At 40.5% G+C, this 16,929-nt stretch overlaps 1 protein-coding gene and 1 long non-coding RNA gene across 2 annotated transcripts in view; one reads left to right on the top strand and one right to left on the bottom strand.

The window, feature by feature from the left end:
* The window catches only part of LOC102015610 (dehydrogenase/reductase SDR family member 2, mitochondrial-like), a 14,742-nt gene extending 5,089 nt beyond the window's left edge, over positions 1-9,653 (top strand). Inside the window, exons 2-9 of the mRNA XM_013510424.1 lie at positions 1,612-1,829; positions 4,375-4,552; positions 5,372-5,473; positions 5,924-5,994; positions 8,307-8,358; positions 8,677-8,811; positions 9,097-9,152; positions 9,440-9,653. Of these exons, the coding sequence (XP_013365878.1) occupies positions 1,696-1,829; positions 4,375-4,552; positions 5,372-5,473; positions 5,924-5,994; positions 8,307-8,358; positions 8,677-8,811; positions 9,097-9,152; positions 9,440-9,551 (840 nt within the window). The 5' untranslated portion in view covers positions 1,612-1,695 and the 3' untranslated portion in view covers positions 9,552-9,653. The remainder of the gene's footprint in view (positions 1-1,611; positions 1,830-4,374; positions 4,553-5,371; positions 5,474-5,923; positions 5,995-8,306; positions 8,359-8,676; positions 8,812-9,096; positions 9,153-9,439) is intronic.
* LOC102015931 overlaps positions 7-16,929 on the bottom strand; it is a 43,935-nt gene continuing 27,012 nt past the window's right edge. Inside the window, exon 3 of the long non-coding RNA XR_259807.2 lies at positions 7-319. This is a non-coding gene — a long non-coding RNA (uncharacterized LOC102015931). The remainder of the gene's footprint in view (positions 320-16,929) is intronic.

Raw genomic sequence — 16,929 nt, 5'->3', positions numbered from 1 at the left:
AGTCTGATGGGCTGCTTTAGTACACTATCCTTTCATATTGTATGGAGACTTGCTCAGTCTCTACTGGGGAACCAGGACTAATTTTTGAAATATTTTTCTTTGTTGCACTTAGCATAGTCTTGCTCCAGAATCTTAAAATTTTGCATTAAGACTCCCTGGGGAACTTACCAACAATTCTACACAGATCTTCATCAGCTCTTGTATGTATGAGTCCATGTAATCTTCTAGGTTCTGTGGCCCAAGAGGCAGACTGCTTATACCACATCTTTACTTGCTGGAGAGCCATCTTCTATTCCAGGTTCCTCTTAACACTCACAACCTGCACAATCATACAATGAATGGATTAGAGTAGAATCTCCAAGTACTGTACAATATATGCCATTCCCCAAGTCTGAAGAGAGCTACTAAACTTTGAGTGAATGTTTCAACATGTACATACCAGTGCAGTCCTAAAACCCAACTGTGTGATAAGTGGCTGGATCTTTGGCTTTAAAGTTTGCATTAAAAGAATTTATGTCCCTTTATATTTGCTTAAGATTTACTTAAAGTCTAAGTGCTATAATAAGGGAATTGGTTTTATGTAAGTAAGTACATAGCTATTCATTCTTGGAGATTTGAGGAGAAGGTCTTAACTTATATACCAGGAAACCACAAGTTTACCTTGTATGAAAAGCCATACACCACCCAGTGAGTGAGCATTTAAAAGCAAGAATGGCTACTTTATAATAAATGTTCTGAGACCAGAGCTGAGCTGACACAACTGAGATACTGGGGAAAGAGGCCAATCTGCTGAAACTAATGAATTTGACCCATGGACCCAGTGAGGACCCAAAGAAACCATATCACTGCTGCAATATATTCATATATTCATCCATTCATTCATTCATTCAACAAATACCAGGGGCTGGGGATTTAGCTCAGCAGCACAGTGCCTGCCTGGCAAGCGCAAGGTCATGAGTTCAATTCCTTGTACCAGAAGAAAAACAAAAAACCAAATACCAATTAGCAGTAAGGACATCCTGCAAGAAGTGTAAGTCCAACATGGCCCCTAAGAGTTAGGGAGATAAATGTTACACTGTGTCACATGGAGGAGAATAAATCCAAAAGCTTTGTGGGGGTTACAAAGGACCCCTTCATGTGCTGAAAACAAAGATGAACCTAGGAGAAGAGGCTAGAGATGAAAAGCAGCCAGAGCAGAGCTTTGCAAGCAGGGAATGGGGTGTGTCCCAAGAGTTCAGGGAAGAAACCCACAGGATAGAAGGATAAAATCACCCTTCAGCAGTCACAAAGTAACTTGAAAAACCCTTTTACATCTGACTCTTAATTTATTTGGTCATCTCACAACAAACCTGTGACTATCCATTCATTATCTAGAGAATCTCAATGAATAAACAGTTACTGAACATCTAGGTGCATATGCTATGATTTGACTCCAGCTAACAAAAACCTCCGTTGCTAGTTTAAAAGAAGAGATTTAATATAACAAATTCTGTGTTCATGAAACCATCAGGAGGTTTTGAGATGCAGGTGCTGAATTTCCAATTGTGACTCCTGGCCCAGCCCAGCTCTAGCTCAGACAAAGGAGATGCTATTTCACCTCTGTACTTGCAGGAACTGCTTACTGGAGCTGGCTGCCTTGTAAGGTCTCACTGCTGGGACTGAGCTCACCAAGAGGAAGACCAAACAGAAACCTCTATGTTTCCATCTCTGGCACTGAAGACCCTCCTGCCTATGGCACCTCCATTCCTCATGAGAAGCATCAGCACTAGGACCAATAATAGGCCCAAACTAGCCAACAAAGTTGCTGTGATCACAGGATCCACATCGGGGTGAGAGCAACTCTTTGGGAATTATGGAACTGTGACAGTCTTTTTATTTTGTTGACCTCATTGTCTTAGCCTGATTCCAATAAAGCAAGCGTCCAAAGCTAAAGTACCAGTAGTTTTAGGAGAATGAGATCCTAAGGGGATAAAGGGACAGGAGAAAAAAAAATAGATATAGCCAGGACAGGATATGTTACCAAGATGGCCCCCACTGTATGCCCTGGGTGATGGGTCCACAGTTCCAGTAAGAATCATGAACTGCATTTTAGAGGCACCTTCCAGGAGAAGGGAGAAGGAATTCAGCCATTACTCCATCCCTCCATTAGTCAATAATTACACTACATAGGTTATGTTACATTGTAGTATAAGGCAGGGGTCCAGGAAGCTAGGGGTCTCCCATGAAAAGACCCTTCTTTTTCAGGTTCATGCTCTCATTCCAACAAAGAACGAAGGGGCGGTGGGGGCAGGGGTGGGTAAGGCTGGCTCAAAGCCAAAAATCTCTGGCTGAAAATAGGGAAATCAGGTCCATGAAGATTGAAGAAGTCAAAAATGAAAGTAGTGCAAAGCAGAGATTTATTTATAATATTGCAAAGGTGAGGACAAAGCTGCAGGACAGCAAGCTGCACAGCAGGGAGAGCTTGAAATGAGTTTCTCAAAGGTCAAGGGACCACTGTACTCATAAGGGTAAACTGATCCCTGAAAACTAACTGTTTCACTGATTGGTTATTGGGGTGAGTTAAAGGTTATGGAGTCTCCACTGACTGGTGTACTCTAGGCCAATCAGGCTGTTAGCCTTGGTTACTGTGGTAAGCTGTTGCTGGGGTGAGCTAACTGTCATGGGGGATCTAGGAGCATACAATAAAAGCATGCAAGCTGACCCCTAAAAATAACTGTTCCACTCCTGCAAAGCTTTCACAAAGGACAATTTCCAGTAAGCAAGTGGTCATTTCTATGACCATCTGCTCCATCAACCATGCCATGCCAGCCACTTTATGCTCTATGTCTCTGCCTAACTCCCTCTCAAACTGTTGCTACATAATAACCCTATCCTTCTTTTTTTCTTAAGTTTGCAAAAGTGTTAGTTTATTTTATTTTTTATTTTAAAGAGAATAAAAAATAATTTTAAAAAACATTAGAAACTATTCAGAATAAAAAAAAATAAGATGATAGAAATTCAACAATGGTTATTATATTGCATATTGTTATCTTCAAAGTAGTTGTTCAGACTACCAGATATAAGCATGTAAAATTGGTCAAAAAAAATTAAGCATTAACTGTTCCTTCAATAAACCAAGGTGGGGCTGGGTATTTAGCTCAGCGGCACAGTTCCTGCATGGCAAGCGCGAGGTCGTGAGTTTGATTCCCGGTACCAGAAAACAACAACCACAACAACAAAAACAATAAACCAAATTGCACGCCTGAGTGCACTCAGTGGATTCACAGCCCTGAGACAAGCAGCTCTGGGATTGCAGCTGCCAAAGTTTTGAGGAGCTGGGAACGAGTTGTCACCATAGTGGTTCCAGTAGGAGGTGAGGCCAAGCTCTGATGTAGTACACAGAGGGTCCAACAGACCCAGGACTGATGTATGCCCTTTTTACATCTTCTGGTCATCTTACCACTCATGACCAGGGTGTTAGCTCCTCTGGGTGAGTGGAGAAAATTCATTTGGAACTTTACAGTGAAAAATATAGCAAGCAAGAAAGAACTCATCTGCTGGTGGAAATGTAAATTAGTACAAGCGCCATGGAAATCACTGTGGAGATTCCTCAAAAAACTAAAAATAGGGCCGTTGATATGGCACAGCAGCACAGCACCTGCCTGGGCAAACACAAGGTCCTGAGTTCGATTTCTGATACCAAAAAAAAAAACCAAACTGAAAATAGAAATTCCATTTGACACAGCTACTCCCCTTGTATCTGACCAAAAGAGTTAAAGACATCATATTATAGAGATACATGCATACTCATGTTTACAGCAGTGCAGCTTGTAACAGCTAAATTTTGGAAACAGCCTACATGCCTATTGACAGGTGAATGGATAAAGAAAATGTAGTACATAAACATAAATGAGCACTACTATGCCATAAAGAAAGGTAAACTTGAGGCATCAGAAGGTAAATGGATGCAATTTGAGATCATAATGTTAAGTGAAATAAGACACACAAGCTTAAATATCACATGGTTTTTCTTATATGAGAAACTCAAAAATATATACATTTAAATAAACAGCAAAACAGAAGATAGATAAATAGAACTAGGGAGATCTTCAAATGGTTGAGGGAACAAGAGATGAAGACAGAAGACAGGGAGGGGAAGGAAAGGTACTGAAAAAAAAGATCGAGGGGGAAATGATAAAAACGGGGCTTTTGCAAAAAGAAAGTGGACAGAGTTCAAAGGGGGGGATTTTGAAAAGATGTATATACATATGCCAGTTCCCTCACAATAAATGTAATCATTGTGTACTGCAAACATATACTAAAAAAAAAAAAAAAAACAAAACAGACTCATCCCACTGCTGTAGTGTCACATCCTCTCCATTTCTCTGTACACAGGATCGGCTTAGCCATTTCCCAGCGTCTGGCCCAGGACGGGGCCCATGTGGTCATCAGCAGCCGGAAGCAGCAGAACGTGGACCGCGCCGTGGCCATGCTGAAGAGAGAGGGGCTGAGCGTGACGGGCACGGTGTGCCATGTAGGGAAGGCCGAGGACCGGGAGCAGCTGGTGAACACGGTGAGGGACATAAAGGAGTTCTAGCCAGGGGCTTGGGGATTCTGCTTCTATGACCCACACTAGGAGAACAGGCTAAAGCCTCCATCACATGAATCAAATCAACTGGCTGTCCTTCAGTTTCTGATTAGTGCACAGACTCCTCTAAACAGACCTAGACAAGCCGGGCATGGTGACGCATGCCTGTAATCCCAGCACTTGGGAGGCTGAGGCAGGAGGATCACCATGAGTTCGAGACCAGCCTGGGCTACAAAGTGAGCTCAAGCCCAGCCTGAACTGCATAGTGAGACCCTGTCTCCAAAAGACAGAAAAAATAAAATAAAATAAACAGACCTAGACAGAGAAAAACCATGGAGGGAGAAAGATGTTGGGGTAGAGAGGGCGCTCCTTTCCTGCTATGAGCGAGGCAGGCCCTCCTGGAAGATCCCTGAGGAAAACTGAGGAGGATAGCGATACTGTCACAAGGAACTCTGGTGTTCAGTCAGAGCTAGGGTGTTCAGGAAAATGGAGATTTGATGTGCCATTCCAAGAAACAGAGCAGAGGAGAGATGTGTTAAAAAACTGGTAACCAAGAGGGCCTAGGATTGAAAGGACATACAGTAAAAGAAACATGGGTGAAGCCTCACCCTTCATTGTTCACAAGCTCAGGACCCAGTTCTTAGAAAGAAGAAATGGTTCTCCAGCCTCACTTGGAGTTGTTCCTCCCTCAGATCTGACCCAGGCATAACCTACAGATATCAAATGGGAATTACCTCCCACTGTTACACAAACCTTTCTCTCTCTCCTTGACTCTGGTCCTCAATGTCCTCTTCTCACCTACAGGCTCTGAAACACTCTGGGGGTGTGGACTTCCTGGTGTGCACAGCAGGGGTCAACCCCTTAGTGGGGAGTACCCTAGGGAGCAGCGAGCAGATCTGGGACAAGGTAAGAACTGGGGATGATGACGGGAAGGTGGTGAGACTTCATCCTCCCCTTCTGAGTAACTCTCCAGCTCTGCTGACACCCAGAGCTGATTCAGCTCCCACATACTCACCCCAACACACCCCATCATCATAGGCTCATTAGCACAGAGCAAGGTCAGGTGCCTAGACTCTATGAACCTCAATTCCCTACCTGTGCAGTGGAGGGGAGGGTGCTTAAATTGCAGTTCTTGTCTGTCCTGTTCAGGAGCTCCTACTCTGCAGGTCATGTCCAATACAGGGAAAACCAGACAGACATGAAACATGTGGAGCTCAGAAAAGGAGATGATTCTCCTCCTTGTCTGCTTCCCTTGGCAGAGTCATCCTGCCTACATTCTCACCTGCTGTATTTCCTGATCCAGTGAGGACACTGGACTATCTTCTATCCCTCACCCCTCTTTTGCTCTGATTTCAGATCATGAACATCAATGTGAAGGCCCCTGCCCTCCTCCTGAGCCAGCTGCTGCCCCACATGGAGAAGAGAGGGTGAGGGTGAGGGTGAGGGTGAGGGTGGGAAGGGGAATAGAGAGGGAGGTGCTTCCTATCAAACAGGAAGTTGGGAAGCTAGAGTAAGAGAGTCCAGTTTTAAATCAGACATTCCTAGATGGAAACAGGCTTAGTTGGACCAGTGATACAAGAATGGTGACAGTTTGACTTTCAGATTCTGAGTCACCTAAAAAACCAAAGAATTCCATATATTAGTGTACCTGGGAAATAGATCTAGCATGCAGAGAGACTGGGAAGTCCCTGCAAGACCTCAGCAGGAAAGAGGATGAGGGATCCACTGACAGAAGCTGGAGTTGCTACAACTGTCCTAGAATCAGAAAAATAGAAGTGGCCTCCCTTGGGCTGTAGAAGCACCAGCCTGATAACCCTAAGGTACCTGCGGCCTGTGTACCTATGGTAGAGCTAGATTCCCAGCCTGAAATGTGGACTGGGCCCCTGGTGCTCGGCCATGTTTTCTCCATCTAATCCCCTGTTCTGATCCAGGGCACCTCTGCAGGGTCTGGCTTCTCTTAATAACTGACATATTTTATTGTGTCAGTTAACGTTCACAACAGGTCTGCTAAGCAGAAGACATTTGATAAAGGACATTCTAAGTGATGTACTTTAGACAGAAGTATATCGAAAGGTCTCAGGTGGAAAATCTGAGATAGAAGTAAAATGAAATGCATCACAATCAAAAGATCGAAAATAAAAAGATCCCACATGGACAAAGGATCCTATGTGGAAAATCTGAAAAAGAAGTAAGATGAAACACACAGAAAATACTAACATGTGAGCCGCTTTAATTGCATAGTGTAAAAAAGCAATAATGATGTTTGTAGGGTTAAAAATTTTAAGTGCACAAAGAATAATATTCAAATCAGGAAGACAAAAATGGAGCTGTTATTAGATTTTCATGTTGTTGAGATATGGTTTGAAAATTAATTATAGTTGGTCATGGGGGCGGATGTGAGAAATCCCAGCAGTCAGGAGGTTCAGGCAGGAGGACTGCTATGAGTTTGTGAGGATTTCCTGGGCTACATAGTGAGTTCGAGGCCAGCCAGAACGACAGAGTGAGAAACTATCTCAAAAAAAGAAAAGAAAAACTTTGATTAGCTAAACAAGCCTGTTTTGTTTTCTGGAATAGCAACTATAAGCATGGCAACAGAATATGGAGTGTATATTCAAAGTAATAGAGGAAGAAGTTGAAATAGAAAAAATAATCTAGAAAAAACAAAAACTCATAAGGAAAAAAAAACAACTGGTACAATTTTAAAAAGTCACAAAATTGAATATTAAATGTTAATCCCAGTATATCAGTTAAAATATAAAGATAGTCAAGATAGAATGTTCAATCAAATTAAAATTCTTTAGCTGGGCATGGCAGCACATGTCTATAATCCTAGCACTCAAGAAGCTGGAGCAGGAGGATTTCAAGTTCAAGGCTCACCTGGGCAAATTAGCAAGCTCTTACCTCAACCCTCCCCTCCCCACCACACACACAAAAAGATTTTTTAATCTGATTAGACAACAATGACATGTTTCACCAAATTTTTCAGTTTTGTTGACTGAGTTTATAGTGTTAGGAAAAATATTAACATGATGGTTATAGTTCTGGCAAAAGCTAGGAATGAAGATATTGTTTGAAGTAGATCAGATAAGCCATAGCACACTGCACACAGGTACTCTGCTCAGCTGTTCAATTTGGGAGACTCATCTTAAATCCCTCTTAAAGACAATGAAGTAAAACTATATCTTTCAGGGTTGTAAACAATAGTGGTTAGCAGAAGACAATATTGTCTATATTGAATAATGTGCTGGGGAAAAATTAAATGCCCAGAAGTAAAAGAAAGGAAATAATACAGAGCAGAAACCAATAGAAAATGAAACAAAGTACCATATAAGGATGAAAAGAACCAAAAATTTACTTAAACAAAAACTAATACCATTATAAGGAATAAAGACAAAAGCACCACTAGAGATCCCAAAGGCAATAAAAAGAAAGTGATAAACAGAAACTTTGATAACCTGAAATCATTGTAAAATAAACAATTTTTTTAAAAAAAGACACCTTACCAAAACTAACTCAAGAAGAGAGAGGAAATGTGGCCAGTGCTATTACCATTCAATAAGACTAATCCACAGTACATTTTTCCTAAAAAAAAATGTCCAACTACAACTTCTCTGGCAATACAATTTGAGAGATAAAGGAAAATGGAGATTAAATCCCCTTACCAGGCCCCAGCTGCTCTCACTCTTAATCACACGAGGTAACCTTTGGCTCCCATCCAACCCCCTCTTTATTTTCCCAGAGAAGGCTCAGTGGTCCTGGTCTCCTCGGTGGCAGCCTATCTCCCAGTTCCTGTAAGTAGAACTATCTGTGGCTCCCTATTTGGGTAAGAAAAACTCCCCCCACTTTCACCTGGAAAAGCAGTTTCACAACTGCTCCTTCAGGATATTCATGTGCAAAGGTGATCACTGTGTGTCACAGGCTTTGTCTTTTACATAAATTCACTTAGTAGGAGCATCTTGCCCTCTCTATGGGGCATTATCTCTCGGACTTAATGAACAAAAATCAGGAAGTATTACTAGGATGATTTCCTGGGTAGAACTTGGGAAATTAAACTGACTTTTCTTTGTCCTCGTTCCAGCCTAGTAATCTGTTTCCCTTTCTGTCCACAGAAGCTGGGAGTCTACAATGTCAGTAAAACAGCCCTAGCGGCCCTCACCAAGACTCTGGCAGTGGAACTGGCACCAAAGAACATCCGAGTGAATGGTCTCTTACCAGGAATCATAGAAACAGAGTTCAGCAAAGTGGTGAGGTCCAAGGACAGCAACTCCTCCTACCCTACTGAGCAGCAGTATAACTACTGCTTCAAGGCCTCGTCCCACAGACCCAGACTCCCAGACTCAGACCTCTTGACTCTTGTTCTGATGCTCTGATCCAAGTCTTTGAGATCCACTGCAGATGAAGCATCAGTCCTCTGTCAAGGGCCATCTCCTGGTGTCTCCCAGCAGCCTTTTAGACACACAGCCTGTGTGATGTACAGCCCATGTGGTCCATCTGCAAAAGCAGCACTAACCTTTTGACCTTCCTTTTAGATCAGAGAAGACAGAGACTTTTTAGAAAATGTGAACAGCCTCTACAGAGTACAGAGGTAGGTTATGGCTAGGCAAGGTCCCTTGTGGATCTGAATTAACACAACCTCAGAACTTTCTTGAAGGGTGAAAAGTCACAAAGCATCCCTCTGCAGACTTCTACCCCCAGACCTGACAATTCCCCTAGGCCTGGGATGATCTCTGCAGTTCCCTGTAGACCATGCATAACTTCAGTTTGTACTTCTTTGCTTATCTTCATAGGGCCTTGACTTCAGTGTCACATAGGAACCTAGGGACTATGGGGGAGGTGTCACTAGACTCCTTCTCATCTTCTCTCTCCATACAGATTGGGACAGCCCGAGGACTGTGCTGGACTTGTGTCCTTCCTGTGCTCCCCAGATGCCAGCTTCATAACCGGCGAGAACATCGTGGTGGCCGGCTTCTCTCCCCATATCTGAGGGGGCTCTCCATGCAGGAGCCCCATGTGCCTGTGCTCTAAGTGTGTGCACTTTCATTGAAACCCTTCACTGACAGAAATAATAAAGAACGTCAGAAAAGAGGCCTGGTAGTATGAAACTATCTTAAAACCAGCTAACACAGTGTCAGCTTTGCTAGAAAACAAAATGTGTACCTGAGTCTCAGGTAAAAGCAAAGAGCTAAAATTAGGCTGGAAGACAACATGCATCATCTCCTAAACATTCCTATGAGCCTGATGTTTTGATCTCTAATTCTGCAGCTGAGAAAACCAAGACAGTGATCTAAGGACAATGTTCTGAGAACACACACAAGGGGTCAGAGCAAGTTGATCCTCCATTTGCTTGTAAAAGGGAGAAGGATTAGCATGGAATCATATCTGAGGGGAAAGACCAGCCACCAGAGTCTTCATTTTCCCTTTGGACCCCTATCCTATAAGACTAAACCTGGTCTCTACTTGCACTCACACAGTTCGACCTTCCACAGACATATGCTCAAGCAGTAACCAGTGTCTCTCATACAGTGTATGCTGACCACTGGAGCCTGAAATGCAGGGACAGTGGCAACCCTGGGAGGGTCCTTCCTGTATCTCCTTGGTCTACGCTGGCTTCACAAACATTTCTGGTGGGCAATTCCTATGTATACTATAGGCTTCCTACAGCAGCATGCCCTGTGCACAGAAGGAGTTAGTTTCTCTCTCTCTCTCTCTCTCTCTCTCTCTCTCTCTCTCTCTCTCTCTCTCTCTTTTGCTCTCTCTCTCTACTCCCTCTCTCTCTCTCCCCCTCTCCCTCTCTCCCCCCCCAACCCCCTCTATCTCTCATCTCCTTCGTTTCATCTCCACAGGAAGTCATTTTCGGTCTCAGGATCTGCTTCGGTGGTAATCCAAACTCAGACAAAAACAAAACTTCACTACACGCTTACAAGTAAATGACTAAAAAATACAAAGTTCTCAATGAGTCAACACACTGGTGGAAACATATTCACCCTAGAAAATAGTAACTCAGTTATCTACAATAAGTGCATATTACTAGAAACAGTCTAAGGAAATAAAAATCAGAATTGGTGTTTCCTAAAGTGAGTGTCGTGCTTAAAAAGAAGTGAAGAAAAATTAAAACCTAGATAAGTAGCTCAAATCATACTACCCAAAATTATTAGACAGGAAGATAGACAGTAACAACTTCACACTGAATTAATTAAAAGCCAGAAAAGAAGTAACCTTACAGAGGGGGCACAGGCCAGGAGCCCTTGGACTTGCACCATGGTGTACCACTGAGCAGGTCAGTTCTCTCTTCCCCGTGATGTTCCTTCAAACATAAAACACATCATGCTCTCCCTGCCCGTGTCCTGTGTTGCTGAACTTCCCTGACTAAATATTCTCAGTTCCTCCTCAATCATTGTTAGTCATCAGGCAAATAACACCTCCCAGATTCAATTTTCTAGATTTTACTTAAAGAGCTTTCCAGTGTAGTTGCAGGCCTCTCCACCATCACGCACACACACCAAAAGCACTGTGCATCTTCCAACTTATTCCTGATTCAAATGGTGGAGCCACAACTAAGGACAGATCATCAAGAGCTTCCCTAGGTGTTTCATATAATTATTATGAATAAAAGTTAACTTATTGAGTGCTTAATATGTCCCAGATATCATATAGTATTTAAACTTTACTTTTACAGAAAAGGAAAAGGTTAAAACTTTAACCTTCCAGAGTCACTCAACAGGAAGATTTGAACTCATTCCACTGAGCCCAAAGTCTATATTCTTAATTATTAAACTGTACTTCAAATTGATAAATGGCTCCTGTAATTTTTTTCCTGTTTCTCATCTAAATGTGTGAGCTTCCAGCATTCAGAAGGCCATAGTTTAGATATGAAATGTCCCCCAAATGTCCTTGTACAAAGTGTGGTCCCTGGTAAGGGACCAAGAGGTGGCAGAAACATTTTTTTTTTAACCTAACCTAAATTTTTTTCTTTTTTTCTTATGATAATTTTTTATAATTTTTTATTTTATTGTACATGTTTGCAATTTATGCGGTTTTCAGTCACCTTGGGGTGCAGTCACATGTACATATTACAGCTTGTTTCTTTTTTCTTTAGTCCCCTTCCCCTTCTCTCCTCCCATCTTTCTCCCCCAGGTCCCCGATCACCTTTTTCATTCTCTTTCATATTATTTGTCTTAGCTCATTTTATGGCACATAGTCTACAATAACTGAGGTTGTTAGATTCCTGTAGATGGCACATCTTTATTCTACATATTTCCCCTTTTCCTCCTCCTTGCCCTCTGCCCTTGTTCCCTTGGACCACTGCCTTATTACAAGAGATCCATCCCCTCATCCCTTTCTACCCATCCTTAATCATTTTCTTTTGTTTGTACTTTGCCTCACTCAAATGAGAGATACCATATGGTACTGAAGCTTGTATGTCTGGTTTATTTCACTCAACATTATATTTTCCCTGTGTGTCCTTCTTCCCACAAATGTCTCATTCTTCATAGCCAAGTAGTATTCCACTATATATAGATACCTCATTTTCTTTATCCAATAGTCAGTTGATGGGTATACAGGCTGCTTTCAGGATAGAGCTATGTACTGCTATAAACACTGGTATGCATGTATCACTATAGTATGATTATTTAACCTTTTGGGGGAAGATACCTAGCAAGGGAACAGCTGGGTCATATGGAATTTCTTTTTTTTATTTTAAAGAGAAGAAATAAAAATAACAATAAAATAGTAGCTAGTTTGTCTTAGTTCATTGGAAAGAAAGGTCATATGGAATTTCTAACTTCAATTGTTTGAGAAACCCCCATACTGATTTCCATAATGGTTGTGCTAGTTTATATTCCCACCAACAATGCAGGAGGATTCCTTTTTCACCAAGGCCATGCCAACATTTGCTATTGTTTGATTTCTTACTCCATTCTTGCTAAGATGGAATCTTAGCGTTGTTTTAGTCTGCATTTCTCTAATGGTCAAAGATGTTGAACATTTTTTCATATATTTGTTGACCATTTGTATTTCTTCCTCTGTGAAGTGTCTATTTATCTCTTTTGCCCATTTCTTGAGTGCATCTTTAATTTTCTTGAGTTCTTTGTATATTTCAGATATTAGACCTCTGTCTGAGGAGTAGTTAGCAAAATTTTTCCCATTCTGTAGGTTCTCTATTGACTGATTCTTTTGCCGTACAGAAGCTTTTTTATCTGATATAATTCCATTTGTTGATTCTTCCAGCTATTTTTTTGTACAATGAGATTCTATTTTTGATTTTGGTTTTGGTTTTGGTTTTGATTTGGGGTTTGTTTGTTGTTTTTTGAGACAGGGTCTCGATATGTAGTTCAGGCTAGTTTTGACCTCACTATGTAGCCCAAACTGGCCTTGAACTCTGGTGATTCCCCTGATTCAGCCTCTTGAGCACTGGGATTACAGGCATATGCCACCACACTCGACAGGTTTTGTTTAGAAAATCCTTTCCTACACCTGTATCTTCAAGTGTCTTATCTACTTGATCTTCCAGAAAGTTTACTGTTTCTGTTTTAATGTTTAGATCTTTGATCCACTTAGATTTTAATTTAGTATATGGTGAGAGATAAGGGTCCAGGTTCAATCTTCTTCAAATAGATGTTTTCCCACCATGACTTGTTGAATAGGCTATCTTTCCTTCAACATATGTTTTTTGGCTCCTTTGTCAAAGATCAAATAGTTGAATGTGTCTGGGGAGGTTTCTGTATCCTCACTTCTGTTCCATTGATCCATGTGTCTGTTTTTGTTCCAGTAGCATGCTTTTTTTTATCACTATTGCTTTGTAGTATAGCTTGAAGTCAGGTATTGCTATGCCTCCTGATTTGTTCTTATTGCCCCAGATTACTCTTGCTATTCTGGGTCTCTTCTGGCTCCATATGAATTTTACAATTGTTTCCTCTAGGTGTGTGTTGGTGGAAACTTTAAGATCTGGGGTCAAGGAGGAGGTCTGTGGATCACTGGGGGGTACAATTCTAAAGGAGAATCCAGGACTTCAGGCCCATTTTCTTCCTCATTTTGCTTACCAGTCATGAGGTAAGCAGTTTTTCCTCCAACCACACGCTCACACCATGATGTGTTGCATCACCATATACCATGGACTAGAATCTCTAAAACATGATCCAAATAAATATCTTATCTTTATAAGTTTATTATCTCAAGTATTTGCTATAGTGGTGGAAAGAGAAAGAGAATGTGTAAGTTGATGATAATTTGTGGGAGGGTTCATGAAAAAGAAGAAATCCACTAGTAAAAGGAGACTGACATTGTTGCGAAGCTCAAAGGATTTTGTAAACAAACAATGATGATTAAGGAGGCATCTATAGATGCAGTATCCCTATGATCTATACAATAATAATCTAAAATAATAAAGAGTGGGCAGTAGTAATTACTCTACTACACTGGTGGCAAGGAAATTCTGAGCCATAGAGATCTGCTGCAAGGACTAAGACAGTGGGGTTAGAAGCAACTGAACGGAAAAGTGATATCAGCCATAACAGTGAAATCCTTAGATTGAGAGTAACTTGCTCTGCAAATATTCCATAAGACAAGCAAATGTTACTAATAAATTTTAACTTGATAAATGAGTGATGTCTTGCAATATGAGTAGTAGTGACACCAAATGTCACATGATCACAACTGAGCCAATGGTTCTCCCCTCCTCTTCCCTTCCCCCTTCTCTCTCTGCAGGATTGCGTGTCATCATCTTTCAGCAGCAAAAGGTAATGGAGAAGATCTCATCTGCAGAGGAGGAGGAAAAAAGGCCAAGGAATCCCTCACTTCAGATGAGATTAGGGAGATGTATAAAATGTGAGAAACAGTGCAAAATTGTGTAGAAAAGCATCACCCAAACAAGGCTGTAGCAGTGCAAGTGATGAATCTGCTTAACAAAATGCAATGTCACATTTCTGTAAAACCCTCAAAAGGGGAAAAAATCAAGTATTATTGGATAAGTTCCTTGTTAAATTTGCATGAAAAAGATTCCACTGAGCCAATAGACAGCAACGATCCAACAGTGAAAGTCATCCTACACAATAACACTCTTCTCTCTTGTCTCCCTCACACCAGCCATGGAGGTTTTGAAAGGTAAGTGTAGGTTAATTTGTTTATTTTTTTATACTTTGTTTTATTATTTTGTACTATATTACAGTATTGCAATCATTTTATATGAATATTTTTGAGTTGTGGAACAAATCATCTGAGTTTTAATTATTTCTCATGGGGAAATTCACTTTGATATGCAAGTGCTTTTACAAGCATGTTTCCAGAAGGAATCACTCTCACAAACCAAGGTTTTACCATATTATATTGTACATACAAGTATAATATATAATTATATATAATATACACATGTAATTTCCATATAGTTCCATGATACTTTGAAGCCAAATTTAGAACTACACAATGCTTTGAGGAATACAATAGTACTATTCTACCACCAATAATTTTTAAAACACCATAAATTTTTCAAATGCTACGTCTAACCTCCTCATTTTTATAGTTGTACTATATCTGCATTACCCTATCGTATAGCCACTATATAATATGTTCCTTCCCTTATAACTCCTGCTTAGTTTTTATTTTATAAGTAACTATATTTGTAGGGCTTTTTATATACTTGTGTCATAGCTACACTATCAGGGCAGCTGTGGTGTATTATACTGCCCTTCTGTTAACTTTATTTAGTTTTAGCCCTACAAAAAATTATGTTTAAGATGCTGACAGTTATACTAACTTGTCAGCACAAAAATGTGCCTTACGCTTTGTTTACTTTGTAAACCCTGGTCACCCCACAGAAATTTTGACAGTAGCTTCTTTACAAACAGCTGCAGGATTCCCATGAGTCTAAGTGTATAAATGCATCTAAAAATGTAGAAGATATACCCCAAGCTGAATGGTGTGTACACAGAGGAGATCAGTATTGATTAGCAGAATATGGGAGGAATACAAAAAGAAGCTCTGAGTCTTCTAAATTTTTCACAGTAGGAATGCATCTTTGCATTATGTACAGGATCAAAAAAAATTAATGATATTGAAAATGTAAATGTAACCACCGGTGAACCTGTATGAGGGAAGCCTAGATTCTTGTAAAGTGCTTATCAAAGGGGCTTCCATCAATTCTGCTGTCTCACCACTTTTTTCCTCTTATTCACTTAATTTTTCTAGTCTCTACTACATGATTTTCATTGATCACTGTTATTAACTTCCTAGATGTGTCATTGTTTCTCTAACATGTAAACAAATTGTCAAATGATGGAACAGTACCCATAAAGGAAAGGTTAAAGAAAGAATTATTGACATGTTTTTTTCCCCCTAAATTTTACCTATGTTTCTACTGTGCCTGTAGGAATTTTTGAGAGTCATGCTAGCAGGCCTCAAACCAATAATGAAAACTATCCTACAGGTCCCAATTTTCCTTTCTAATATTGTCTTACATCATTCTCTCACCATGCCTGACACTCTGCCCCTCTAACCTTCTCATATATAGATATACCCATGTCTGCATGGATCTGTACACATTACTCTCTATGCTTTCTTTTTATCCCAGTGACTTCCATCTCTACCTCACTCTCCTTCCACCACCCTCTCTACGCTTTTATAGAGAAACTTTATCTTACATATAGAAAATGCAGTCAACTTAGAGAACTGCCACTCAGGTGGTTGGATTTTTCATGAATTTATATATCAGAAATGGACTTAGCTCTCCAGAAAAACTCTTCCCAGGGTTACTTATGCCTGTATCTGCTAGAGGGCACTTAACTAGACATCTTTCTGTAACCAGGAAATAGCCAAATGAAGTGCAGTCCTTAAACCTCATTCACAAATGTGAATCTTCAATGTGCAAGGAAATTCCTTTGAAATGGGCATGGTTGAAGTTGCAATAAAAAATGAAAACAGAAATACATTCACTAACGTCTAGAAATAGATTAAAGCACAAGGATTTTATCACTTTGTGCCAAGAAAACCACAAGAATGAGAAAAGCTTGATTCACTTCAGATATTCTTTAGCTAAACTGAATGAAAAGAATCAAGATATGGTACCAACCAAGGTGTTCATCAACAAAAGATGGGAGAAATAAAATTATACATGCCATTTCATCATTAAAAAGAATGAAATCTTACCATTTGGCAACACTGACAGAAGTAGAAAGCATCATGTTAAGTGAAATACACCAGGTGCTGCAAGAAAAATACCCTATGTTCTCACTCATATGTGAAAACTAAAAAAAATTGACTGGATAGAAAAAGAGGGTAGAACAGTGGTTACTGGGGTAGGCAGAGGGTTCATGAACAAAAACCAAACTGCACAGGAAATACTTCAAAGAATCAACAACTGGGATCTCATC

Source organism: Chinchilla lanigera, unplaced genomic scaffold (assembly GCF_000276665.1).
Source record: "Chinchilla lanigera isolate Chin_1 unplaced genomic scaffold, ChiLan1.0 scaffold00008, whole genome shotgun sequence".
NCBI classification, from domain to species: Eukaryota; Metazoa; Chordata; class Mammalia; order Rodentia; family Chinchillidae; genus Chinchilla; species Chinchilla lanigera.
This window is presented reverse-complemented; position numbering and strand designations above follow the sequence as displayed.